Below are 27,470 nucleotides of genomic sequence, written 5' to 3' on the forward strand. Positions count from 1 at the left end.
GTGAGCAGAACATATGACAGCCAAGAGCACACAGGCTTGCTCTATCAATGTCAAATGAGCTTTAGTCAAAGCTCAGCTCTCTAGGCAAAACTGGCTGTGCCACATGATAGCATGAAATGGCAGGAAGAATAGCTGGTATCAAGTGATCAAAAAAGAAAAAAAGGGCCAATTTACTTCGTCCTAGAAATGGAGTGTTTCAGACTACATTTGCTCTGCATTCCAGCAATGTTGGGAAAATCCAGAATGAACAAAACAGGTTGGTGGTTTTTTACATGTAAAACTAATTGTGTATTATAGAAACAACATCAGCCAGAGACTTCACACGTTCTCTTCAGAAGGAAGAGAATTCTGATAAGATCTAAAATTGCAACAACAGGTATTGGTACGCCAGGTAAAGGGCACTGCACTCTGCAATGCTATAATGAAATTTTGCCTAAAAGCCGGCAAATAATATCTGAGGAAAGAGAAGCACAATTATCTTGGAACTATCCCCCTTCTTTACTGACCACAGGGCTTAGAGCTCATACAACCACTATAGTGAGGTCTTTCTTCCAAAGGACTGTGTTATTCATATACTTTAAAGCTAGCCCTTCCACTTACCGAACCAATCTTCAACATGTGCTAATCCCCTAAAAAGTTCAAAATCCATTGATTTCAATGTGCAAAAAGGGGGTGGAAATAAGGTTTTAGAGTGCTGAGGCAATTTGCCAAACATGAACACAAGCGGAAGGGCTAGACCTACAGGCGATTCTTTCATATTCCAATATGAACTGCTTTTGCCTTTCTTGCTTTACAAGATGCTCTTTTTTAATATAGATATAACAACACAGGCGAATGTGTTTATGCAGGTTCGGAGAGGAAAATATAATTAGGGATGTTTTTCTTTTTAAAAAAGATTTTTTTTAAACAATAGAGAAACATGAGTATATATGTGCATTTCTTCATACTCCAGTTACTGGAAAAGTAAGGTGGCATGACTAGAATTGGCACCTGAAGACTATGAGTTAATCCCCAAATGCTGTGAACTAGTTTAGTGTCATTCCTTTTAGATACCAAATACTTTCTGGAAGTGAATAAAAACATTTTGTTGAGGTGGGGGTCAGATTTGATCTGGATAAGAAGCAGGGGAATTGGAATGTGAACTTATGTGCCTGAGAGTTCTTACTGCTGTTGTTTCAAAAGTTTCATAATGCTGCAACATACCTTGGAGGAAAGACAACACACAAATTAGTTATCTACCTTCTACTCTCCAGTGGCCGCCCGTCACTAGAAATACTGCGTGGAATATTGGCTGCTCGCTCTGGGGGAGGCATTTTCCCTTCACCTTTCCCTGAGGCAACCCTAGTGGTAGCGGGACTTTGCATCTGGGATGGCATTTGCTGCCCATGAGGCCCTTGTCCCTTGTTAGCATTTCTCTGCCATTTGTTGTTATTCCTGAAAGGGAACTTGAACTCATATGGAACGCCGCCGTCGTTCATTTTGTATTCCATCACCGGCATGCGATTAATTTCTGAAAAACTTCTGAAAGAGAAAGAAGAAAGCATAATGCAACTCTGAAATAAGGGAGAAAAGTACAGTCGTTACCTTGGAAGTCAAGCGGAATCTGTTTCGGAAGTCCATTCAACTTCCAAAATGTTCAGAAACCAAAGTGCGGCTTCTGATTGGCTGCAGGAAGCTCCGACAGCCAATCAGAAGCCACGGAAGCCCCGTCGGACGTTTGGCTTCCTAAAATAGTTCACAAACCGGAATGCTCACTTCTGGGTTTGCGGCGTTCGGAAACCAAAACGTTTGAGAACTAAGCTGTTCAAAAACCAAGGTTTTTGCAATATACCCTTATATGACAGCAACTGTGATACCCCTACTCTGAGTGCTAAATATGGCCCAGACTGGTTAATTATACATTAATTCTATCCCTAATTTATAGGGCACTAGCCAATCCAGTCATACTCAGACACAAGGAAATCAACTGACTTAATCTAACTAATGTTTCTGTATGTCTAACACTTGATATATCCCATAGTCTCTGGAACAGAGGTCTGGTCATATCACCTGAACTTCCAAAAAATTAAAAATCAATTACAATCGTAAAAACAGAAAGAAGAAAGACCGATTGAATTCAGTGGGCTTACAGCAGAATAAATATGCTTAGGGTTATGCAGTAAAATTTGGATTCAGAGATCCTGGAAATGGAACTCAGATCAATGGGGCTTACTCTCAGGAAACTGGGTATAGGATTGCAGTCTAAATGTTATTTTAAAAATTGCATTTAGGAAATAACTGAAAATATTGAACTTCAAAAATGACAGGGTTGCTGTTCTATTCTTCTACTTCAAGGCTATGCAAGTTTTATATTATATGAACAGGTAGTTTTTGAAAAATATCTGAAAGCAACAATATGAATGATGGCTAATAACATTTGACAAATTGTAAACATCAATTGCCCTAACTTTGAGCTGACTTATCTTAAAACATGCATTTCACACAGAACTAGCTGTTAGGAAAATGAGATAGCCTCCCACATAATATTTGTTCATTCTGCTCCAGGAGAAAGGTTCTATTCTTTCATACCCTGGCACTTGACTTTTGTACAGATAGGTGTGGGAAACCTGTTGATGACTGTTAACGGCTGTAAACCCCTTGCTTTTTCCTTTAAGACCAATTGCAGTCGTTAACAGTTGTCAACAGGTTTACCACAACTATCAGTCAATCACCCATTCCCACCCCGCCCCACCCTCTCACTATATAATAAAGGTCTCGTGACTTCTGTTTCAATTTATCTGAAGAAGTGTGCATGCACACGAAAGCTCATACCAATAACAAACTTAGTTGGTCTCTAAGGTGCTACTGAGATGATTTTTTTTGTTTTGTTTCGACTACGGCAGACCAACACGGAAACCTACCTGTAACTAGAACTTTTGTATAGGGAGTTAAAGTAAAAGGTGAAACGCTTCTCAAGTTATTCTGAGGTCAGGCTGAAGGATCCAAATAATAAAAACAGGCAGGGGCTCCTTCAAATTAAGTATATATGGAGATGCCCAGCTTAAAGCGCAAATGGTGTTTTTGTTCAGTGAAGTGTTAAAATAGCTACATGACATTTAAAGATTTTGCAGTATCTCACATGCATTTATTTAAAAAGTGAGCATCGCCAACATAAATGCAGCTACGAGATGCAGCTATTCAAAGGCTACGTAATTATAAACTGACTGGTGAGAATGTAAGCAAACACAAGCACTGGCAATCTGACTTGAGAATACTCAGCATCACCAATGCTTCCGTCAGAGACATTATACATGTAACACAATCCAGTGGGATGCTTTGACATATCAATGGCAATGCAGAAGCACTCCCATACTATAAGAATAAATAGGTAAAGGTAAAGGGACCCCTGACCATTAGGTCCAGTTGTGACCGACTCTGGGGTTGCGGCATTCATCTCGCTTTAGTGGCCGAGGGAGCAGACGTTTGTCCGCAGACAGCTTCCGGGTCATGTGGCCAGCATGACTAAGCCGCTTCTGGCGAACCAGAGCAGCACACGGAAACGCTGTTTACCTTCCCGCCAGAGTGGTACCTATTTATCTACTTGCACTTTGTGCTTTCGAACTGCTAGGTTGGCAGGAGCTGGGACCGAACAATGGGAGCTCACCCGGTTGCGGGGATTCGAACTGCTGACCTTCTGATCGACAAGTCCTAGGCTCTGTGGTTTAACCCACAGTGCCATTGGTGCCCCAAACATATTTATTTAAGAATAAATAGGTCCCCTTTAAAAACACAGTAGCCACCTACGACTCTACGTCCATAGCCAAATTAATGTGAAATGGGACTCTTATTTTTATATAGACCAAGTTAGAACAAAATTTCTGCTTTATAAATTCAGAGAACACCCTGAAAAAAAGTCAGCAGCAGATATAACTCATTTATCCCCTCACAAATAAAAATACCTTCGTGGGGTACAATCCTCATGAGGTGGGATAATGACAACCTTCACAGTAACTGAAGTCCGCAGGAGATCAATCATTTGCTCATGGCTCAGAGTAGCTACAGCCACAGTGCAAATTTCTACTAATCTGCTGCCTTGTCGTAATCCTGCTTGCCAAGCATAGCCATAAGGTTCAACATCTGCCACAATTCCTTCATAGTTCACATGGAAACCAAGCTGGCCTAGTCCATTGCGACGTAAAGTCATTTCCACTGACTCACAGCCCTTTGTCACAAGCTGAGAAGTGAAGAGAGAGGGGTTGGGGGGTGCAATGGGAAGAGTTTAGTGCAAGTATTTACATTCAGTGGGAGACAAATACATGGGGCAGTTTTTTTTTAAAAAAAATGGTACATGAAGCAAGATGGGACAATGACATTCCTTATTTTGATAGCTACTGCTGCGTACAGTTTTCAGTGCAAGTTGGCTAGGTTACTACTGGATGAAAATCCAGGCACAGTCAGATTTTGTATAAATGACTGGCTTTAGAACTTTATGGAAATTATAGAAGCATTAAGGTAATGTAGCAATACAACTGGAAAATTCATGGGTGGGGTTATATACCAGTATTCATGGTTAGGCTGACAGAATGTTCCTTTATATTATTATGTCCCTATTGATTCAATAAATTGGTAGTTCTTTGTAATTTAGTCATCTTATTTACTGGCATGCAGCTATCTACACAAAATGCAAACTTGTTCTATTGGCTAAGTGATCCTGCTAATTATGAATATTTTTGAATGCAATAGACAAATGCAGCTTTTCTTCATGACGTAGAGACTGCTATTTTCTGAATAAGAGAATAAAATGCAGTTGCTACTAGAATAGGTAGAAACTATAATATTAAGTCTTGCATAATATTTGATACATGTCAGGGACTGTGCTACGTGTCAGTGCTCCCACAGCAATACACTACTCAAAGGTCTCAGTTAATGACTGAACAAGCAACAGGCAATAAGAAGGTATTCTTTGACCTAGTCTGCTTGCAACTTTGGAGAACTGGGAGAAGAATTAGAAAATAATTTCCATTAATATTTTTGTACAATTACATCACAAGTTGAGGGACTGTTTCACTATCAATGGATCTGTTACCAAAATCTAAGAATGGATCCAAACCATGTTAATGTTTCCATCACAGTTCTTTGAATTTACTCATACCTGAAGACCAGATCTACATATTTAGAGAGGGGGAGGGAGAGAGAGAGGGAGGGAGGGAGGGAGAGAGAGAGAGAGAGAGAGAGAGAGAGAGAGAGAGAACAAACTCTAACCTCTAGCCTTTTGACAATCTCTTTGATATCTTCAGGGTTTTTGAAACTCTCCACAGAAACACATTCACCCCTTTCATAGAAAATTTTGACACTTGTGTCTGTTGAAGTCCACCCTATGACATCTCTGCAGGAACAATTGAACACAACACTCTTTGTATCTTGTTCAATGATAACAACAAATTCATTAGAAATCCCCAGGAGACAGTCTATATCTACACCCTTGCTATAGTCTTTAGCACGGAGACTCCATACAACAGCACCAGAACTGTGGAGTTCTACTCCTGGATGAGGCTTGGACTTCTCCTTCTTCTTAGAGGCAAGTGAGATGAAGGGGAATTTGCCCGAAGGGTCAATGGGTGTGTTTGTGACATTCTTCTCTGCCAAATCTTTCAAGTATTCCTGACGGGTTCTGGTGGCCATGGCACGGAACTTCTCTGATTTATGAGCTGCATTCTCAGCATTGATCACTTTAGCAAGTAAGAAGTCCCTGAATACATTGGATTTGGGGAAGGTAATGCCTTTAGGGATTGGTGGTCCAAACGATGGCACATCTCTGGATCTCGTCGCAGCAACGCTACATAAAGGAAAAGGAAATGTGAGTTAATGATGAGCTGAATCCACAGAACTCATCTTTCTACTCTGCCTTTGACTTCTTTGCTTTGATCTTTAGAAACGACAAAATTTATGATCTACGACAGGGTAGCATGGCCTAGCAGTACAAACAAGAACAGAAAACAGTCACAGCCTCTTTTCTCCCAAATCAAAGACCTTGACCCCACTCAGCAATGAAATTGCTGGTTGGGGATTTACGAAACAGCATTCTAGTGTCCCCTACTTCACATGGGAGCCAATGCTTTAACAAACAAGCAACAGTACTACTTTACAGCAGAGCAGCTGTGTTAGCCTTCTGTAGCAAGAACAACCAAGAGTCTTGTGGCACCTTAAAGACTAAGACATTTACTGCCTGAGAGTTCATGGACAACAGTCCTGAAAAGTATTTCTACTGAAATACTATGTCTTACTTCTTAAGAATAGACTTCTCCAGTATTTTATTCCAAAGGGTAGTATGTTAAATTTGACAGAATTCATCTGTTCTTCTTGGATGTTTTCCAGAGGGGGCAATATATTGCTATCTTTCACAACCACATTCTCTGCTCCCTAGGTGTGAATTCCTAAGAAACTCCATGCATATAAACAATGTGAGAAAGCCACCATGAATCTGGCATACATGGTTTCCAGACTTGCTTTTCAACTCCCCAGAATTTTATTATTTTATTTTCATACACGCTGAATTAACCCAGGCTAGGATTATCACCAGGTTAATATGAAGCCCACTTGGCCATTTTTGAAGCTTGGCCTCAATGCAAGGCAGCTAACTCTGGTTCTAAAGTATCCAATTAACTTGCATGCTCTTTCTTCTGTGGAAAAAAAGTAGAAATGTTAACTGGTTCTCAGCCTGCCAAGTACTTAATGTTAAACCCAAAAGTAGTTTTCCTGAAAATTAACAGTAAAAAAGCATTGTAAAATAAAGCATAAAAAATTCCAAAATGCGGTTAGCCTCTGCGTGTTCACAAAGTAATAGGTACCTGTAACAGACGTTGTCGGTGCATGGATTGTGCACACGGACAATGACAAAGACATGCTGGAAGTGAGAGCGAATATTCTTTGGGCTGAATGACTCTGCTCCAGGTTCTTGGAAAACGATGGTCACAATATCATTTCCAATATGTCGTTTTCTTAAGAGCTATGAGGGTAAAGACAAGAAACATAAGGTATTGGAGGGGGGAGTATCCCCTTATAGCATATTGTGCATTATTCCTGTTAATTAATGTTTGCGAATCATGGAATATTTTAAATTATTTCATTCAATGCTTTATTCTGAGCAAGTAAATGAGAAATTGGCCAATATATGACATGCTGAAACGACTAGCATCTTGCACCCCCTGTTTCCATAACAACAGCTACACATCTATTTTAATACCCAGAAATGTCTTCATAACAGACAGATTTTGAATGTCTCTAGAATCAAATTTATCGTAATATAACACTATGTTTGTCTACTTGCTACTTTCTTCCAACCATTATAACTTGTTCATAACCTAGACAATGTTCTTCTGTGCATTAAAACTGTGTTTTTGTATTTGATAGTGGCAGTGTTACCAAACAAATTATTGTTATGCATTTTTGTCAACTTATTCTTTTTCTCCTGAAAAGAATGCCAGAAAGCTTCCTTTAAATTACAGCATAGCACTAACCATCTGTATGATAGAACTGACCATTTAAAATATAATGAGATTAAAGTATGTTCATGAGCAGGCAGAATCAACTAAACCATGTTATTGTTCCTTGAATTCAATGTTAGCTCCTTGAATTAACAATTGTTTTGTGGTTTGTTTGTTTTTTGTTTAAATCAGATATAAATTCCAGCTATACATAGACTTCCGCAGCTCAGTTCAGTTCAAACAATGATTAGCAAAAATTTACAAAATGAAAATGATATCAAAGAGGGCAATGTATGAGGTAAAGTATATTGAGTAATCACTCAAGAAAGAAACTAGACATTGCCTTTAAAGGTAAAGGTACCCCTGACCGTTAGCTCCAGTTGTGGACGACTCTGGGGTTGCATGCTCATCTCACTCTATAGGCCAAGGGAGCCGGCGTTTGTCCGCAGACAGCTTCCGGGTCATGTGGCCAGCATGACTAAGCCGCTTCTGGCAAACCAGAGCAGCGCACAGAAATGCCGTTTGCCTTCCCGCCGGAGCGGTACCTATTTATCTACTTCCACGTTGACGTGCTTTCGAACTGCTAGGTGGGCAGGAGCTGGGACCGAACAACAGACGCTCACCCTGTCATGGAGATTTGAACTGCTGACCTTCCGATCGGCAAGCCCTAGACCACAGCACCACCCACGTCCCCTGGACATTGCTTTTACAAATGTAGAAAAGTGCCATGGGACACATGGGGTGGATCCAAGTGTGCCCTTCTTCTAGCACATGGGGATGCAACCTGTATGCTGAGGGCCACATGTGAATGGCAAGGAGGGAAGAGTAGCAGCAGGAAAAAGAGAGGATACCCCATGTACTTTTGGTTTTGGCATTGCCCACGCACTGGCTTTGACACTAACTCCCACTGGTATGCAGTCCTTGGCAGAAAAAAGGTTCCCCGCCCTTGCACTAGCACACAATTTCTTCCACTCATGAAAGGGCTGCTTCCTACCCCAAACCTAGGTAAATTCTTCTGTTTGCATATGCTTTTGTACAAGACTTATACCACACTATCATAGCGCTACCCCAAGCTGAATGTATCAACTAGGCTGAAGTTTACTCACTGGCTCTAAGCAGTAAAAACACAAGATTCCCCCAAGGCTGGGGAGACACCCCTTCTGTACCCCAGACTGCAATCTCTCTCTCTGACTCTATCACAGCTCTCATGTGAAAGCAAATGATCTTGAAAAAGCTATGCTGATCAGATTTACTACTTAACTCACATTTCCTAAAGAGAAACAAACTTTAAATCAGCCCCAGATTTGTTCATTCCCAAAATCTTAAGCCATCACTAGCCAACTTGCCTACTGCAACATAACTTCTTGCAGCCACTTGGAAGTTTTCTTTATTACGCCAAAACCATTTTTTAAACAGCTTAAACATCTTGGAGGATGTTAATGAAACAATGCAAATGGGTGGGGAAAACATTATCACTCAAGGAGCAATGTCATTTCAGAGCATTCCAAACCTACTTGGTGCATTTATACTGATTCAGATGCAAGACTGCAGCAAGCAGCAAAGTTTTTTCTTGTTGCTAGGAATTAACACTCGAATACTATAGCTGTACGTTGTATATAGACTTATGCTATGGTGTCATACCTCATGAAATTTCTTCTGCAATGAACCAAATTCTCCAGTTAGTGTAAACTGCGGCTTGTTTAAACAGGACAGAATCCAATAGAGGTTTATGACTATGACTCGTTCACAAAGCAGTCTAAAGAAAACCTAGCTCCTCCTAATTCAGATACAATGGTACATTTCTGTTAGTTTAAAACAGGAAACAAATGCCTCTAATCTCTTATTCATGGCTGCACTAGGGAGGATAGGGGAGGGGAAATCATGTCTGTCAAAAGCTTTCTTCCGCTTATTCACACAGTGCTAAATAATACTTTAGTGTTACATCTGTAATGGACCCACAGAATTCTTTACACAGTGAAAATGAATCCTACCTGTTGCTTGTTGTTAGGTGTGTAGGGCAGCATGGTGGAAACATGGAACATGATTTCATAGTCCTTGTACGTTGTATAAAGAGAGTGGGTGCCAGTAGAATCAGCTAAGATTCAAATAACAAAAGAAATCCAACTTACTATTTTAAAATAAGCTGCAAAACTGCTTGATGTTGTAAGCATCAGCTATGGGAACAATCGTACAATAGCATCAAGAACAACATGAAAAATACAAACAAAATCTGAAAGGGAGGTAGTATGTAATAGAGATGGAATAATTTATCACCTTTGGCTGCTTCCACTTTTTCATTTCCCTCCACTCTTAATCTCAGTATGATATATTTCGGCATCAGTTTGTGATTTTTTTAAAAAAGGAAGACCACACAAAAATTCACAGGCACATTTCTCCTGAAGTACATGCCTGAATGCCTTTTTCCTAACATACACATTTTACAAGAGATGTTCCCTAATATAATGCATTATGTATGATATGTACAATCCCCTCTACCCAAAGAATACATATAAGTAATTTAACTAACAGACTAGTTTTAAAGCTCTTTGATATAGGAAAACTATGATTACAATTTAATTTTTTTAATATTTGAACAAAAAAAAATATATTTTAATACAGGCCTGCACAATTTGTGACCTATTAAGCTACACCAACTACATACAGTATGGCAGGTGCTTAAAGTTCTGCAATTCTGCAGTCATAGGGTGGAAAACCAGGAGGATTATTAAGCCTTTTATGACTGCTGTTGAAGGGTTATCTATGATGGGTCACAAGTTGTACAAGCCTCTTTTAATCGCCTATCTGGGCCCTAGTACTACTCTCAATATGGCTCCCAAGACTACATTTTAAAATCAGAACAAGCATTGATCTCTGCAGGGGTGGTCTCTTGCTGCTGACACCAGAAGCGTTTAAGGAAAGTCCATCTGCACTGTGCCCTCATCCCAATTAGATGTGTTGCTTATCTTGTCCCTTGTTTGCCTGCCTGGTAGAAGGAAAACATCAAAACCAATGCCTAAAACGTGAGAAACAGATGGGGAAGGATGGCAGCATATTTCACACAGCAGCAAGTATTTGGAAAAAGGTTCTGGTTGAACATAAATACAGCCTTCTCATGATGACCAAGCTTCTGAAAATTTTAAAAGTCCAGAACAATAACAACTTTTAGTTTAACAATTCATTTTACTTCATAAATGATTATAATCATAGCTCTGGTGTGCAGAGAAACTTTTGAGAACTGATCTAAATGGAGCAGTGAACTAAAACACAGGGGAAAATAAAAATCAAGCAACCGAGTCTTCAAATGGCTCCTGGCCATTTGCCGCTTAAGTAACGAGACCTGAACTAGCAGATTACTACAAGCAAGGCAACAAGTGCTTATCATAAAAGACTCTTGTCTTGGGAATCATGTAAGTAACCACAGTCCTCCTCAACCATGAGAGAGTTTATATCTGAAGTCAACATTGTCGACTTAAAGCAAAAGTCTACTGTGTGAAAAACATAGGAGAAACAAACATTAGGCCTATAAAGATTTGGGATGGGGGATGCAATCCCCTTTTGAGATGGAGAAATTCTTCAAGCTGAAAGCAGAAAATTGTAAGTACACAGTTGCTCAAAATATGATCATTTTCTAATGATGCACAAAGTAGGCATAAATTTTTAGTCTGAAACGTTTCCTTAAGGCATTCATATACTTGAATATTTCAACTTTGGTCGTTTTTCAGGTCTAGGATTTAACATTAGATTGTTAAATACCTGAAAATAAAAAGGAAGCGTGGTGAATAATCATTGTCAGTTCCTTGGGGAAGGGACCTGCTTTTTGTTTGTTCTGCTTGTTATTCTAAAGTGCCAAGTACATCAGTGAGACACTATGTATTGATTGAAGCTCAGGTTCTTTGCACGCAGAAACCCCCAGATTCACTCCTTGTTATAGCCAGTTAAGGATCACAGGTAGCAGGGGGCTGGGAAAGATCTCAACATGATTTACTCTTGAGAATTCTTTTTTGTTTAAGGGGAGAGGGCAGGAGCATTAAAAAATAAAAATGAATCAAAAGTAGCATGCATCACATCAGTTGCTTTTGAAAATTAGGTTGCATTCCTACCTACACTTACTTAAGACATGAACATGACTGATCTCAATGGGACTTCCTTCAGAGTAAAAGAGCATATGGTTGTTTCGTCAGTTTGAAAAGCAGCATATAAATAATCTAAATAATAAACACATTTTGTAGCTGTTTGAAGCAATATGTAGCATCTATCAAATCATGTTATAGACCTGCTGCTTGTAAATAGCTATTCAATTTTGGGTCACCTCATGCAAAAACTAAGGGACTCAGGGCTCATTAAACAGAAAAGGTCTATGCTGATAACAAATTTAAGCAAAGTGGACTTCCGGGGTGGCGCCATCGGCAATGGCGGACTCCCTCTGAATTGGAGGGACTAGCTCCACGGGAATCGGGTCTTTTCCGCTATGGCGAAGCGGGAACCCATTCAAAAATCACAGGCGGATGAAGCCTGTGACCATGGGACTCGGCGGGCACCCTTAGCGCCCCCCAACCCTCAAAAGAACCCATTAACGGGCTCCGGAGCGAAGAAGGGGAAGTGGCGCGGTGCTGAGAGTCAACTGCTTCTTCCGTGGAGAGAAGCCGCACAGCCGTTGCCGGAGAGCGCTGCCTTTTTCCTGGGACAATCTGGCTTCTAAAATAATCACCCGTGAGTACCTAAACTCAGACAATTGGACTCTAAATAAGGACTTGTGAGCAGAAAGGAAAATTGGACTTAAAAGTTTACCTTAATTTGGCGCTGAAACGGGAAGGTCTAAACAGGAAGTCAGCCTTCCGTTTCTTTGTAGATAGATTAAAGCAAAGACATGGCAAACTAGAGCTCAGAAAATCGCCTGTAAAAGATTAACTTTCATCATTTAAAATTGTTGAACCCCCTTCGGAAGCAGGAGAAGAGGGGGGATTTTTTCGGTCTGTTTAAACCTGCAGAAGTGAGGGTAAAGTAAAGTAACTTTCCACCGTCCTGATCCTGGAGCGGGGTGTTAGGACTGACGTTTTTTGAAGCTCATTGACCAGAGACAACGTTTTTGACAGATAGCTATAAGAAGAGAAACTTTGACTCCATTGTTCCCCTTCGCTTCTTAAAGGAACAAATATTGACAAAATATCTGAAAAAGGAAACTTTTGTTGCTAGACTTGTCTTTAAAAGAAAGAACAAATAGAAGTTTTCCCCCTAGAGGGAGACTGTGAAACTGTAACCAACTCCGGGGAGCTTGCAGCTGTCACAGATTACAATCATGGGAATAGACATCTGACCTTGCAGGACAATGTATTCAGAAGCTCTGTTGTGTGCTTTCTATAAAACAAATGCCCTACTGGAACAGCTACATGAGAAGACGAATTTGATGGCTGATTCGATTAGAAATTTTGAACAGGCAGTGGGAAATTTTGAACAGGCAGTGGGAAAATATGTGGAGCCCACCCAGGAATTAAATCAGGAGTGTGCCCTGACAGAACAGGCCCAACAGGAACATGAGCTTTCGGATTTGACAAATGAACTTGGAAAAAGCCAGATTTGGAAAGGAAAAGTTTGGTTTGGTTTGGAAATGGGGGGCTGGATAGACCCCCCTATGCAGGGATGTTTGGACTTTTCAAGTCTGGCAATGGGCCGTGAGATGTCTGGGATTGTGGGGGCTCCTAATTTTGGAGGGATTTTGAAACATGTTTTTAAATACCACATGGAATTTAGTGTGGATTATGGAAAAGGGGCTGATCTGTCGAGAAGGGTCAAAAATATTGTTAAGCTGGAGTTCCCACGAGTGAAACGAGCAGGAGACAAGGGAAAATACAGTTACAAATATGAAGAAGAGCTGCGGAAGGGACATGGAAGAGACTTAAGGGCTTCGGATATAAGGTTACCAGGTTAATGCGCTAGATCAATGGGATAATAAGGACTGACAAAACCCGGGACCAGGAGGAAGGGACGCTGTATGAAGATTGGATTGTTTTTATTTCTTTTTGTACTACTAGGATTGTTTTATAAAATTGATGAATGTTAGAAAAATGTTGGAATGAAATTACTTGGCTTTAGTAAAAATGTTTAAAGAATTATGTAAGAATATTATGGTTATGAGAAGTTGGTAAAAATAAGATTTAAGTTTTAAGTTTCAAGGTTTTTTATAGTAAGATAAGATTAAAATAGTTTAAGGTAATGTAATGACAGAATTTTATGAAATATGGAAAGGATTTGCTGCAACAATTAACAACTAGGATACAAAAAAAGGGAGGAGGAGGAGGTCAAAGAAAGAAGGTAATGACAGTTGAGGACTTGAGAATAATGGATTTGTTTTTAAATGTTTGCGGTGTATTTTATTTTTTTTTGAATTTGTATTGTTGGATGCGGTTTGTGTTTTTCTTTGTTCTTTCTTTGTTCTTTTTCTACTTTGTTTTCTTTTGTAACTCTAAAAAAAAAAATTTCCAATAAATATCATTTTAAAAAAAAAACAAATTTAAGCAAAGTGAGCAGAACATCAACAACATTAGCTGCATTTTAGCACAGTTCAACTTTAAAGAAAAGACCAGGGTAGCAGTGCTTCAACACTTGCTAGAAGAACCAGCATTATTTTCCCCTCTTCTCCCTTAAATATTTTCCTGCATAAGACCCCTCATGTTACAGGTAAATTACATGGCAATGACTAGGTAGAAATACGGGAAGGTCATTTAAATTCAAAAGAAATAAAGTAATTTCAGTTTTGTACTACAGATTTTGACATTTATTGGCGTTTCTAAATATATCTAACTGGCTTTAAAATATTCTAGGTTATTTCATGTTTTAATCGTTTCCTTCTCTGCTGCCTATAGTCAAAACATCAGTAACAGCAGAAACCATGGCAACAGAAAATTCACTGCACTGTTTGCGAACGCTTTTCTACTTTCATGACGCATTCTTTACTTTAATTTCCTATACTGCAAGTGAGATAACCATGGACCTCAATACGCACGGGTCAATCTAAATACCACATAATGAAAGCTCACAGCTATAGGTGTGTGTATTTCACAGGGAGGACTACACACTGAGGAGGTGTTTACAGGAGTAATTTTGCTGATTTCTCCCCTTCCCTTAAAAAACATGCATTTTGTTTCAAGATCTTGGCAAAAAGTCACCTCTTTACTTCATTTTAGCCATGAATTTTATAAACCAAGCCAGGAACTATGTTTTAATGCACTCAATTGAGGGGAAACTATGTAGAGATTAAGAAGAAAGAAGGTAATTTATGCTGAAAGCTCTTTAGGACAGGAACTTGTCTTTTGATTAGGTTATTTTGTGAAATGCCATGTACACTGATGGAAACAAACAAGCAAAATGAAATTTCAGAACTAATAAGAGAAGATGCCATAAAGATAGACTATCAACATGAGGGACTGTACAAATCAACCAAATTCTCAGAACAAGTACTTCTGTAACAAAGATGAGCTGCAGCTGCAGTGTTGTCATGAGGAGGTTTCTGAGAAGATCACACTGAAAAGATAAGAGAGAGTGGTGGCTTGCCACTCTCCACTTCCTCAATAGGTCCACTGTCAAAATCTATTTGCTGACCATGGCTGTAACTATGTCTTATTAATCTGCATAAGAGAGGGTCTCTTACTCTTTGTATCTAGTTGAGCACGGTACTTTTCAAATCCCTTGAGCCGAACCCGTTCTCCCAGTAACTGAAGAAACTCTTCAAAGGCCGGGCCTGCTGATTCATTGTTGTACATTTCCTCTTCTGTGCTTTGTCCAGACTTGCAGTACATGATCCCCACTTTAAGTTGATAGCTTAGCTGTAAACACAAACAGAAACTCAAGTTTTGCATTCTCATCAGCTTATGTAGCATCTATGCTGCATTAAAAGACTAACATAGAGAGTCCTTCCAAAAGTCACCACTGACTTCTTCCTCTTCCCCTTCAACAATGAGAAAACTATGACTAATAAATGTAGGCACATTAAATCTGTGTATTTCAAAACGCTCTGCAAAGGACATTGGTTGCTACTTGCATTTCCAGTTCAAGATTTCCCCCAAAGGATGCAAAACAGAAAGAGAGAGAAAGAAAAATATAGTTTCTAAACTGTAGACTTTAGCGTAATGTTTCTATGCCATCAAGTTTTGACTTGAATGCAACACTATTATCTTTGTATTGGGAGATGATTTGAATTTAAATGTGTAGTTTAGTCTATGAAAATAATCAAGTCAATGGAATACTGAGAACATAAGTGTGGCCCGGATCAATTTTAAGTCCCATCTACTTCAGAATTCTGTTCTTACATGGCCAACCAAATGCTTATGGGAAGCTTGAAAGCAGGACATGAAATCTCTCCATTTGTGATTTACAGCAACTAATATTTATACGCATATAGCCTCTGACAGTAGAGGTAGAACACATCAGTGGCTATTAGACACAATGGCAAGCCACATCCTCCATGAATCTGTCTAAATCTCTTTTAAAACCATCCAAGTTGGGGGCAATCTCATGGGAGCAAATTCTGTAGATTTCAATATGTACCTAGTGAAGAAGTTTTAAAGTGGGTTTTAGTGTTCTATTGTGGATTATATATTAATTTGGTTGTTATGTTATCTTATGTTGTACTTCACCCTGGGATCAGTATTGATGAAGGGCAGGCTATAAATATTTCCAATCAATAATAAAATAAATAAACTACTGATAGCTGCTGAGAGGTTCTGGAGACTAAACAGTGTCTCACTGTCCCATCCATCTCCTAGCATATGCCATTCAAGAGAGTAATGAAGCCACTTTCAGTTCCGAATGAGGCCAGAAAACCAAGTTGGAACAGATCCAAACGATGAATTGAATACTTTGGTTTTGGACACCACCAATTAAACAGCTTCATTAAATACAAGCTAGTGTATTTCTGTTAAGTTAAGTTAATTACTTAATTTCAGTTAAGTTATGAAATTCTAGATATAAAAAAGCAGTATCAAGAGTCTTCAGATATTAAAGTCAGGTCTAATACCATAAGAGGTTTAAGTTGTTAGTTAGAATGTATGATGATAGTGCCTAATATGTCCTGGATGACATAAGCAGGAGAAATAAGGCATAATTCTTGTATCAATGTCTTACACACTATCTTCCATTATACCATGCAGAAAAAAATTTAAACATGCTAGGTTATAATATTCTGCTTTAAACAGTACACATCTTAGAATATCTATTTTTGAGTTTGCCTAATTCATATTTTTTTAGCAGCAAACTCCTGAGATCTCAGGCAAACCCTTCATCATATAGCATTGAATAGACTTGGTGGATTTCTTTAGAATTTCCAAAGATGGTGGAAAAAAAGATATCTAGATCTGTTATCGTAATGCTGGCCTAGCAAAGAATTGGAGTTTGCTATTTTGAACTTACCCCTTGTTCATCAAGTTTCATAAGTTGTTCTGTGACTTTAGGAGTGTTGAAGGCCAACCTGAGACAATGTATATTCAGTTCAGGAACCACGTGCTCAAGCACCTCTTTCAAGGGCAACCCTCTAGCTGTACAGTGCTTTGCAGTTGAAGGTATAGCATCTTCCAAGACAGAACCTCTTAGGGTTGTAAGCTGTGAAACAGAAGTTATTTACGTAGATATATGAAGGGAAGGTGGGGGCAGGCTAGTAACTCAAAGAACTAAGGATTCCTGGGTGCTGTGCTTCAAATGTTACAAGAAAGAAATTCCAATACGTAAATTATACTAAGTTGTGCATGTCTGCATCATTGTTTTGTTTAGTACCAATATCTGAAGAACTTACACAAGTTCAATTTGAACGATTCCTTAAATGGAAAATCAGGCATTGTGCTCCTAGAAGATGCAGGAATTTACCTCTTGATATGTTATCCAGAAATACAGAAAACAGATGGACAAGCTACTCATGCATTCACTTTTTGCCTCTTTCCAGGAATGTGCAAAATGGTTTTGTTTCATTAAGTCAAGCACCTCTGTGCTACTGTTAACGCAGAAGTAAAACAAGAACAATGCTCCCCACCTGCCCAAACTCAACATTTGGACTAGTTAATTTATTATTATTAGTATTATTATTATAACATGTTTATTTATACCCTGTCTTTTCCCCTGACAGGGAATCAAGGCAGTTTCTGTCTATATGATAGAAACCCCACTGTACATATTTCTTTTTACTTGGGTTTCTGTGTTAAAGGCTGTCTATAAGCTAGCATGTTCCCTTGATTTACACCTAGCTGAATTTTTAAAAAAACCAATCCAAGTACCAGAAACAGAAGATGTACATATGATTTAAGAATACACAGGCTGTGTTCAACAAGCCATGTGTCATCTCCCAGAAGAACAAATAAGCTACAACTTGTTTCTCCAAAGCTTGGTTCACAACATTTACACGCCACTTGAGTAACAAAACCTCAAAGCGGTTTACAAAAAGTTAGTGTTTTGGCTTATTCTTTAAATATGCCACGTGTTTGCTAAACAAACTGTGGCTTAGGTATGTGTGAACCAGGCTTGGTTATTAGTGAGTGGTAACTTTTCATCAGCCTCAGGCTGCATGGTCAATAGTCAAGGGTGTTGGGATTTGTAGACAAGAACACCTGGAGATCAAGTTGCCTTCTGATATAAAATATTATATACTCAAGAGCAGTTTACAACATTGCAAAAAATGGCAATTAAAAATTGATACCCAGATCTAAAACAACCCAGTGTAGAATCATAGAGGTGGGAGGATTTCTGAGAGTCATCGAATCCTATCCCCTGCAATGCACAAATCACACCTAAAGAATCCCTGACTGATGGCCATCTAATCTCTACTTAAAAACCTCCAATGAAGGTGACTCCACCTTCTGAGGTAGTCCATTCCACTTTTGAGTAGCTCTTTCTGTCATCTTTATATATTTACTGATTTAAAGGATCAGTACAATTTAGACACAGGCAGAACATGAAAATAACCCTTATACAACTCACATTCGCAGTCAGTCTTAAGAGTATAGAGAAAATACATTTTTGCATTTCTTACTCTTATACTTTCCATATATTGTTTACCTCACTAGTTCTGAAAATGATGCGGTAATTGTATTGCGATCCATTTTCTTTTATTTCTTCAGGTTTTTCTCTTCTGATGCTGACAGCTATGGGACCAAGGTTCTCATCTGCCCCAAAGTAGTTCCAGTGTTCTTGTGCATTTAAAAAAAGGGGTGCGGGAGGAGAAAAAAATTATTTTCCATCTCAGAAAAAAGGGGTTCTGTATGTTACATTTCCATAGTAAGTAAAGGATTAAGGACAGTTTTGTTCTACATGTGAGCAAGTTCCAACCATCCATGGGCACATGCTCACATCGGCAAATGTAGCATGCACATACAGCTGGAAAACAATTCTAAAGATTTTGGTGATACTCATTCTAACCACTGTGATAACAGAAACTGCTACCAGTTGTAGCTATGAACATCTGGTTCACGTGCTCAGGGTAATATTTGAATGTTGTAAAGAACAAAACCACCTTCCAGGCACAGCAGACATTTTCCCAACCTACAGGCTGAGTTACGTGTTCTGTATTAAAGGCACACCAGAATTATGTTAATTATACTCCCCTTTCTAGAACAGTAAGAAGAATTAAGTGTCAACTGGGAATTTGGAAAAACCTTTTAATACAATGAAATATAATATCATAGAGAAACCTCCATTTGACCGTTTTAATACATGTTTTATAATGCTATAGGTGCCTGAACATTCTCACATTCCCTGCTAAACAAGTTTTAATTATATTTCCATTTCCAAAATATTTTTAAAACCTCCACATCTTTCTGTACCTTTCGAGTTGGTCTCGTGCCATGTACATATTAGAAAACTGCCTAAACTATAAAGTCTAAAAAAATCCCTGTCATATTATTAAAAAGCAAATTGCAAAATTTAAGTGTTTGTATGAATTATGCCTAGAATGATCAAGGAACATTCTGTGTAGCAGGCAGTACTTGGGGAACATTTTGTAAAATAGCAAAGAATAATGCTGTTCAAGGTATTAAATGACTGCTCACCTTTCTGATAGAAGAATTTACGATAATAATATGCACCAAGATCCACGTGTTCAACGATGTATCTCTTCCCTCTATCCAAGTGCAACACCAGGTTTTCCTTGGGTACTTCAAGAACAGCCACTCCTGCATTTGTGCAATGAGAGCTAAGAGTGGACTCAAAAGAGGCACTTTCACAGCCACTGAAGGATCCAGAGTTAGATTTTGTGAGACTGATCTTTCTTTCTCCTTCCCCACCAATCTCATTACGAAAATAAGGACAACTCATAACAAGGTCATTGCTTTTATCGTCTCCCTGGTCCATATTGAGACTTCCTTTGGAATTCAGGTCTTCTGTACTGCCCATTGGGGAATTGAAACTTGCAGAATGGGACAATGGTCCAGAAGCTAATGACGCAACTGCGGCAGCAGAAGCTCCAGTCGTTGTATTCCTTCGTTTGATCACATTGTGCCGGTTAACTGCCACTTCATTTAAATCAAATAATATACTCTGGCAATCGTAATGGGCAAAACACTTTGGACAAGTCCAAGGCCTGACACTGTCTTCTGATCTGCTGTCCTCAAGATCTGAGGACTTCCCAAGATCCCCTTCAGCTTTGGCATTACGCAGCTTTCGAAAAATGGAAGAATCTCCCGTTTCTGATTTTGAACGCCTCTTCAGTGGCTTCTCCCTTTCTTTAAATAGTCGAAGGTTCTCCCTCTGAGTTATGGGTCCATCTATCACATCCAAGGAAAATCCTGAGCCCTTACTTCCACTAGCAATAAGGAGTTCACAGAATTTGCTGGTGCCTGGACCTCTCTGGTCAGACTTTTCATCTTTATAACTTTTCAACAGGTCAAAAAAACCTTCCCCTGAAGTACCCTGCTTATCTATTGATGAAGTGCTGCCGTATTCCCTGTGCAGTGATGGTCCAGATTTATAACTGGGCGAGATACATTCATCATAGCTATCTACATCAAGCTCACTTAGGGTAATGTCACTATTACTTCGCTGTCTTATTCTGCGAAGAGCTTTTCTTGGGGAGCTGTGGTATCCATCAGGAGTGAGAAACCTAGAATCTAGGTTCTCAGACTGCCTTGTTTTGTTCTTAAGTGTGTTTTGGATACTCTTTAACATGACAGAGTCACTAGAATTCAAGTTAATAGAGCTCCCCTGGCTCCCAGGGCTGCTTTTTGAAGACATACTATCAAGGCAGCTTGATGTATCCATTTCTTGACTTGATCTACTGTTTTCTTTGACATTTTCCTTCCTTGGGGGCCAGTCAGCAATCCTTGCCCTAACCCCCATTTTAGGTACTCCAGGAGTAGATGTAAGGTGATGAGACCCTTCATTGCGTGGAGGGCCTACTGGAGCCATCACTGAAGATCCCAAGCTACCATTCTGTGACCTGAAGCGTCTCATATAAAAGTCATCTGAGTGGACTTTAGGAGTTCCATCTGACACTCCGGTGGCAACAGCCCTTTCAGTCTGGGACCGCTTCAAACTGGTCATTATTGGAAAATGTGTTTATCCTTAGTAAGCTCCAAAAGAAAACACAGCCATCTCTGCCTTTCACATTTATAACTCTCTTCCGGAGAAGGTTATCCAGAAAACACAAAGGTTGCATGAGATCCCAGTTATGATCATGTAATATAATGGCAAATGTTCTACAGATGCAGCTTTTCTACGAACTACCGTTGTTCAATCACTTTTGACTTCTTAGAAGTCTTAATCCATCCATTTCAAAAAGTAGTCATCCTTCCATACTTCAAAAAATAATAATCTTCGTTTGAAGAATGAACTTTCAACTGGTAAACTTGCTTTAATCCTAGAGCAAATAAAGAAGAGAAAGTGATTAGCCAGCACATTCACAGTTATATAAAGCAGAAAACTGAAAGCTTCAATGCAGTAGTTGCTTTCTCAGTACATTTCACCACAAAGATCAGCGATTGAGACCTAATATACTGTATTTTACAGCTTTGAATGCAGAATGATGTAAGTTACTTTTCAATATATACAACAGACTTCTCTCTAGATCAACAAGCTGTAGGATAGCTATTACCATCTATAAATATGGAGAAAGAACAGATGTGCTGCTCAGTTAGGAGATACTGAGTTGGATCCAAACTGCTGTTCTGCTAGTGGAAAGCACTTTCGGTTCTGTACTGTGGGACTCTCCACCCCCTATTTTTGGCAATTGCTCCTTCTCCCTTCTCAGATCACTCTGTTCCAGAGGGTCCTCCAACCCTCAATAGAATATTTTGGGGGGCACAGGAGACTGCAGAGGAAAGGAGGAAGCATGAAAGCTCCATTTTGTAAACATTTATGGAATGGGACTTACTTAGGATTCAAGCCATTCTTAGCAGATTGTCTATTGATTACATGTATGATTTGGGAAGACCAGGTATAAATTTTGGGTTTTTGTATGGAGTAGTCAGGATTGATTTGGAGATGACTGCTGAACTAGGCTGCTACTGCTGGTTAATATCCCAAGGACAGACCTGAGAAGCAATTCCTTTTCATCTATTTATTAGTTACTATCATTATTATGGCTATTATTATTATTAATTGCTTGGTTTTCTATTCAAAATTCAGAAGACACCTTAAAAAAGACGTATCTTGAAGCTCAGCAGTAGCAGCAAAGTGAAATGAAAGTCAGTTACAGTATTTCAGAAAATCTCTTCATTAATTGCATGAAAGCAGTTTTTGAAATGTAAATGACCACCCAAGACTGGAATCAAAATGTGTGAGGGTTTAACCCTCCTCTGATCACAGTCCCAATGAAAATGTCCCTCCTCCCCAAACAAAAGAAAAGCTAAAAATACCTTAAGTGGGTTTTTTTTGGGGGGGGGTAACAGTGGATAGGAAGAGTTGAAGAGTTAATCCCCCCCATGTGCATGGACCTGATCCTGTTCACTTGGCTCACCTTGTGGCAGCTATCTACATTTCAAAAACTACACATCAATTATTTTCACACAATTAATGTAGCAAAGCTGATGACTGCCGAGAAGATGTTGCTGCAAATCACCAATCTCACTTCCAAAACTAGGACCAACTCTGGGTTTTGTGAAGCCCTTGGCATGATGATTTGGGTGGGCTCTCCCCTCCAGTGACACCCGTCTTTGGTGTTGCCACTGCCTGTGGCAATGGGTCATTTGCCTCCCTGCTGTTCTTTCACTCACCAAGAGGGTGAAGAAATGAATAGATAGTGGAGAGAGGCAGCAGCAGTTTGGGAGGAGTCTTTCTGAGTGGCTCTTCCTGACGTGCTGGGGTTGCAACCACCACTAAATGATTCCGACCCCTGACTGAAAATGAGGCAACACGAGGCAGATATTCCTCTGCCAAGCTCAGAGAATAAGAAGGAATGGCCAAGTCATCTTCCACTCTCCTGACCAGTGTTCCTATGTGGAGCTGACTAATCAGGAGGTGGGATACCCTGGGGGAATAGTGTGCTGGGTAAGATGCCCCCCCCAAGCAGGCTATGTGCCCTGCCCTAGCAGTGCCAATCTCATTAGAGATGGCTTAGATCACCCCTTCCCCCCAGATCATCAAAAAGAGACCCCTCCTTGAAAGCAATTTTTAAAGGTGGCCAATGAAGAGTAAAGCCCGAGTCAACCTTCTGGACGATGACTAGGAAGTCTTCCCAGCGCATTTCTCCTTGTAAACCTTGGCATAGGTTAGTGTTCAGAGATGACTCAAGACATTTTGCTGACGGCAGAATATCCAAATGTCACCTTCATGGTGCCAAATATATAATAATAAACTGATAGTTAACACTAGACTTCCAAATCAGGCTTGCTCAGCCTATTACAAAGCTGGTCTTACTAGCTTCATGTTCTCAAACTTATTTTCCTCTCTCATCCCTTCTACCCACCATCCCAAATCTTCTTCTCATCCCCAAATTGGAACTCTATTTGCATAAGCAAGCTCTTACTGCTAATGGCGGGCAGTGCAAGAATCGTCACAGAGAAGTTTTAAGCTGGAGCCATAGAGCAGCCCCCTGATAACTGCCAGGCTGGATACATCTGCCAACCATTTATTGCTGCTCCCGTTTCTGCTATTCTAAGCAAACGAAAGTAGTTTTGTAAGACCTTAGTAGCCCACAATATATGGTTAGTGGGCTGTATCTGGCGTGATGGTTCACAAATTATCCAAGTCATCAATGTGTATAACACATTTGCTTAGCACCAGTGGGACTCCAGACAGCCATGTGGCACTCTGGTGTGAGAAAAAGTATTGCTTAGGACAAATTATCGCAGCATTTCCCCCACGAGCGGCTATAAAAATACAAATGGAGTTTTGCATCTGCAACTGAGTCTTCAACTTCCTTTCTAGCACAGCCCCTTGAACCTTCTGAAAAATGGCTTCTGAAGGTCAAGGAACCTTCTGGAACAGCATGGGATGCAGTTCTGGGACCACAACTGGGGTGAAAAATCAGAGGTTCCACAGAAGCGTTTTCTGGCCCAAAGCCCTCGATTATGAAAGCTGCCCAAACAAAACGCAAAAAGCAAGTGAAAACATTTTGAAGCATTTCCGCAATATTTTTACCTGAAGGTTCACAAAACAAAAAGTACAAATACTCAAACCCTCCCTGCCCCAAACTAGTGATTCAATACACGAATTAAATTTTTCTACACTCATCTTGCATATTAAAATACAAATGTTTTATCTTCTGTCAAAATAAAGCACCTTTTAAATTCTAATTTTATAAGGTTACTGAAACAAAAGGCACTTCCTACATTGGCTCTGGACTGATTACAAAGTGGTAGTTTGTCTTTTAAAGCATCTTTAACAGGAACAACAACAAAAGCCACCTCCACAAATGCACCCTGGCAGGGAGTAGACAAAGGCAAGAGAATGTCAGCATAAAATCCTGCACTGCTGTATACACCCTTTAACACAAAGAAGAGAATCCTATTCAGAGACTCAACCAATTACACAAAATGTGGCCTTCAAATACTTGCCAAGTCTATGCATGTAAGGATGCTGCTGAACCAGCAGCACGTTGACAGAGAAGTATTGTGTACAAATCAAGGCTGCTGACAGTTCTACGGAAACCAGCACTTTCTGCAGCCTCTTCTCAAAAGTAACAAGTGCTTGCTACCACAGTAATTAAACCTCTAGCCAGAACATATCCTACCTCCAACAACTAGCAAATTTAAAGGCGTTTCATGGAATGCAAAAAGGAACAGTTTCATGGCGTTTCATGGAATGCAAAAAGGAACAGTTAACGGAAGCACCCTAGGCTGCAACTTTTTGTTGCAGGCCTCCCTTACGTAGGCAAAATATTCCTGTTTAAAACTGCAATAAAATGTGCCACAGGTTTGCTGCAATATTCACACGCTTGCCTTGCAATTTCCTATTATCCATTATTAAAAGAATAATAGAGCTTATATGTCTAAGTTAACAATCACCATGCTTTATCTGCTAAGGCAACACAATGGCTAGACTGTTAATTAAACAAGCCATTCCAAACAATCCATGTTTAAGACGTCTTTCATAAACCAATTGCTATTTTAAAATCTATAATTAAGGTTTTAAAAACACACAGGGTGAGAAGCAATGCAGTGCAAATGGGAGTTTGCTCGTGCAATGGGGCTTCTCCTTCCTTTTGTCCCCCTTTATGCCTTCTCAAAAATGAGATGGCAAGAATAAATATTGACATCCTGGGCATCAGTGAACTAAAATGGACGGGAATGGGCAAATTCAGTTTGGATGACCATCATATCTACTACTGTGGGCAAGAATCCCGTAAAAGAAATGGAGTGGCCCTCATAGTCAACAAAAGAGTGTCAAAAGCTGTACTGGGATGTAATCTCAAAAATGATAGAATGATCTCGATACGAATCCAAGGCAGACCTTTTAACATCACAGTAATCCAAGTTTATGCACCAACTACTGGTGCTGAAGAAACTGAAATTGACCAATTCTATGAAGACTTACAACACCTTATAGAAATGACACCAAAGAAGGATGTTCTTCTCATTATAGGGGATTGGAATGCTAAAGTAGGGAGTCAAGAGATAAAAGGAACAACTGGCAAGTTTGGCCTTGGAGTTCAAAACGAAGCAGGGCAAAGGCTAACAGAGTTCTGCCAAGAGAACAAGCTGGTCATCACAAACACTCTTTTCCAACAACACAAGAGACAACTCTACACATGGACATCACCAGATGGGCAGCATCAAAATCAGATTGATTATATTCTCTGCAGCCAAAGATGGAGAAGCTCTATACAGTCAGCAAAAACAAGACCTGGAGCTGACTGTGGCTCAGATCATCAGCTTCTTATAGCAAAATTCAAGCTTAAACTGAAGAAAGTAGGAAAAACCACTGGGCCGGTAAGATACAATCTAAGTCAAATCCCTTATGAATACACAGTGGAAGTGAGGAACAGGTTTAAGGATTTAGATTTTGTGGACAGAGTGCCTGAAGAACTATGGATGGAGGCTCATAACCTGCCCTGGAGTGTCTATGGACACCCTAGAGCAGGGGTTGGCAACCTAAGGCCCATGGGCCACAAGCGTTTAACCAGCCCATGGACCCCCACCGCCCGCTTGGTTGTCTCCTGTGTGTCGCGTTAAACCGGTGTGGAGCAGAGCGGGGACCACCTTCTGCAATGCTGGTCGGCTTCCCATTGGCTGCAGGAAGCTCTTGCAGCCAATGGGAAGCTGCACACACCTCCTTTGTGCAGGAAAAAGAGCCAAAAATAGCATTTGCGCACACAAACACTCTGGCCCACCGCAGCATCTGCAGGACCGTGGCCTGGCCCAAGCCACAAAAACTTTGCCGACCCCTGCTCCAGAGCGTATTTTGGTGGCACAAAGGGGATGAAGGGGGGGCCGAGAGAAACCAGAAGTCCCACTGTGCAGACAGATTTTTGTTCCACAAGGAGACTGACATCTCACAATCAGTAATGGCCACATTAAGTGTCTTCATAATCATCTAACCTTTTAAAAAGAACATTCCTTTTATAGATTTAAATATCTGAATTACTACTGTTGGCAATAATTATGATTTGAGGCTATACTCATCAAAGGGAAGCGGGTGGCGCTGTGGGTTAAACCACAGGGCCTAGGGCTTGCCGATCAGAAGGTCGGCGGTTCGAATTCCTGTGACTCGGTGAGCTCCTGTTGCTCGGTCCCAGCTCCTGCCAACCTAGCAGTTTGAAAGCACATCAAAGTGCAAGTAGATAAATAGGTACTGCTCCGGCGGGAAGGTAAACGGCGTTTCCGTGTGCTGCTCTGGTTCGCCAGAAGCAGCTTAGTCATGCTGGCCACATGACCCGGAAGCTGTACGCCGGCTCCCTCGGCCAGTAAAGCAAGATGAGCGCCGCAACCCCAGAGTCGGTCACGACTGGACCTAATGGTCAGGGGTCCCTTTACCTTTATACTCATCAAGGGAAGGGGGAGAATCACAACTTCTTCAGAAAAGTTTTTATTTTGAATTGAGTATTTAAATAGCTGGGGTGCCTAGATGAACTCTGAAGAAAGGGGAGGGGAGGGGGGCGAGGGAGGGGGAGAGAGAGAGAGAGAGAAAGAAAGAAAGAAAGGAAGAGATAGAGATCCACTGAGTTTGGTGAGCTTATAACTGTTCTTTCCTTGGCTTCAACTGATCACAACTCACTGCAAAAACACAATTGCTCAGAAAAAGAAAAAGGAAACAAAATACAGTATTTTATGTTTAATATAATTCAATGACAAGGTATAATTTCTGCATGCCAAACATAATCTGTAAAGTAAATATTTGGTATTTAAAAACAAGTAAAAATAAGAGGGGGGGAGTTAGTCATCTGGGATTTATTCAATGTGTTTTTTTATAAGTCTGTTACTCAGAATAAATCCAGCTGTCTGGTGCTTACTTCTAGAGAGAACTCTGCATACTCTGTGCTGTTTCACACGTAAAGCTGACTGGAAATACAAAATATTTGCGAAAACAAATCTAGCTCTTGTCTTAATGTCAGCTGTGCTCTCCAGCTTGACTACAATTTATCAGTGATTGTCAAAGAAG

At 40.0% G+C, this 27,470-nt stretch overlaps 1 protein-coding gene across 8 annotated transcripts in view; it reads right to left on the reverse strand.

The window, feature by feature from the left end:
* SIPA1L1 (signal induced proliferation associated 1 like 1) overlaps positions 1-27,470 on the reverse strand; it is a 158,304-nt gene that overhangs the window by 32,418 nt on the left and 98,416 nt on the right. For all 8 annotated transcript variants that reach the window (XM_080993717.1, XM_080993722.1, XM_080993721.1 and 5 more), the window contains 9 exons: positions 19,487-21,291; positions 18,498-18,628; positions 16,866-17,054; positions 15,109-15,283; positions 9,455-9,558; positions 6,828-6,985; positions 5,242-5,815; positions 3,939-4,213; positions 1,240-1,521 (listed from right to left, as the gene is read on the reverse strand). In XM_080993717.1, the coding sequence (XP_080849843.1) occupies positions 1,240-1,521; positions 3,939-4,213; positions 5,242-5,815; positions 6,828-6,985; positions 9,455-9,558; positions 15,109-15,283; positions 16,866-17,054; positions 18,498-18,628; positions 19,487-20,975 (3,377 nt within the window). In that variant the 5' untranslated portion in view covers positions 20,976-21,291. The remainder of the gene's footprint in view (positions 1-1,239; positions 1,522-3,938; positions 4,214-5,241; positions 5,816-6,827; positions 6,986-9,454; positions 9,559-15,108; positions 15,284-16,865; positions 17,055-18,497; positions 18,629-19,486; positions 21,292-27,470) is intronic.

This window comes from Podarcis pityusensis, assembly GCF_964106645.2.
Source record: "Podarcis pityusensis genome assembly, chromosome: 1".
In the NCBI taxonomy this organism is placed as follows: domain Eukaryota; kingdom Metazoa; phylum Chordata; class Lepidosauria; order Squamata; family Lacertidae; genus Podarcis; species Podarcis pityusensis.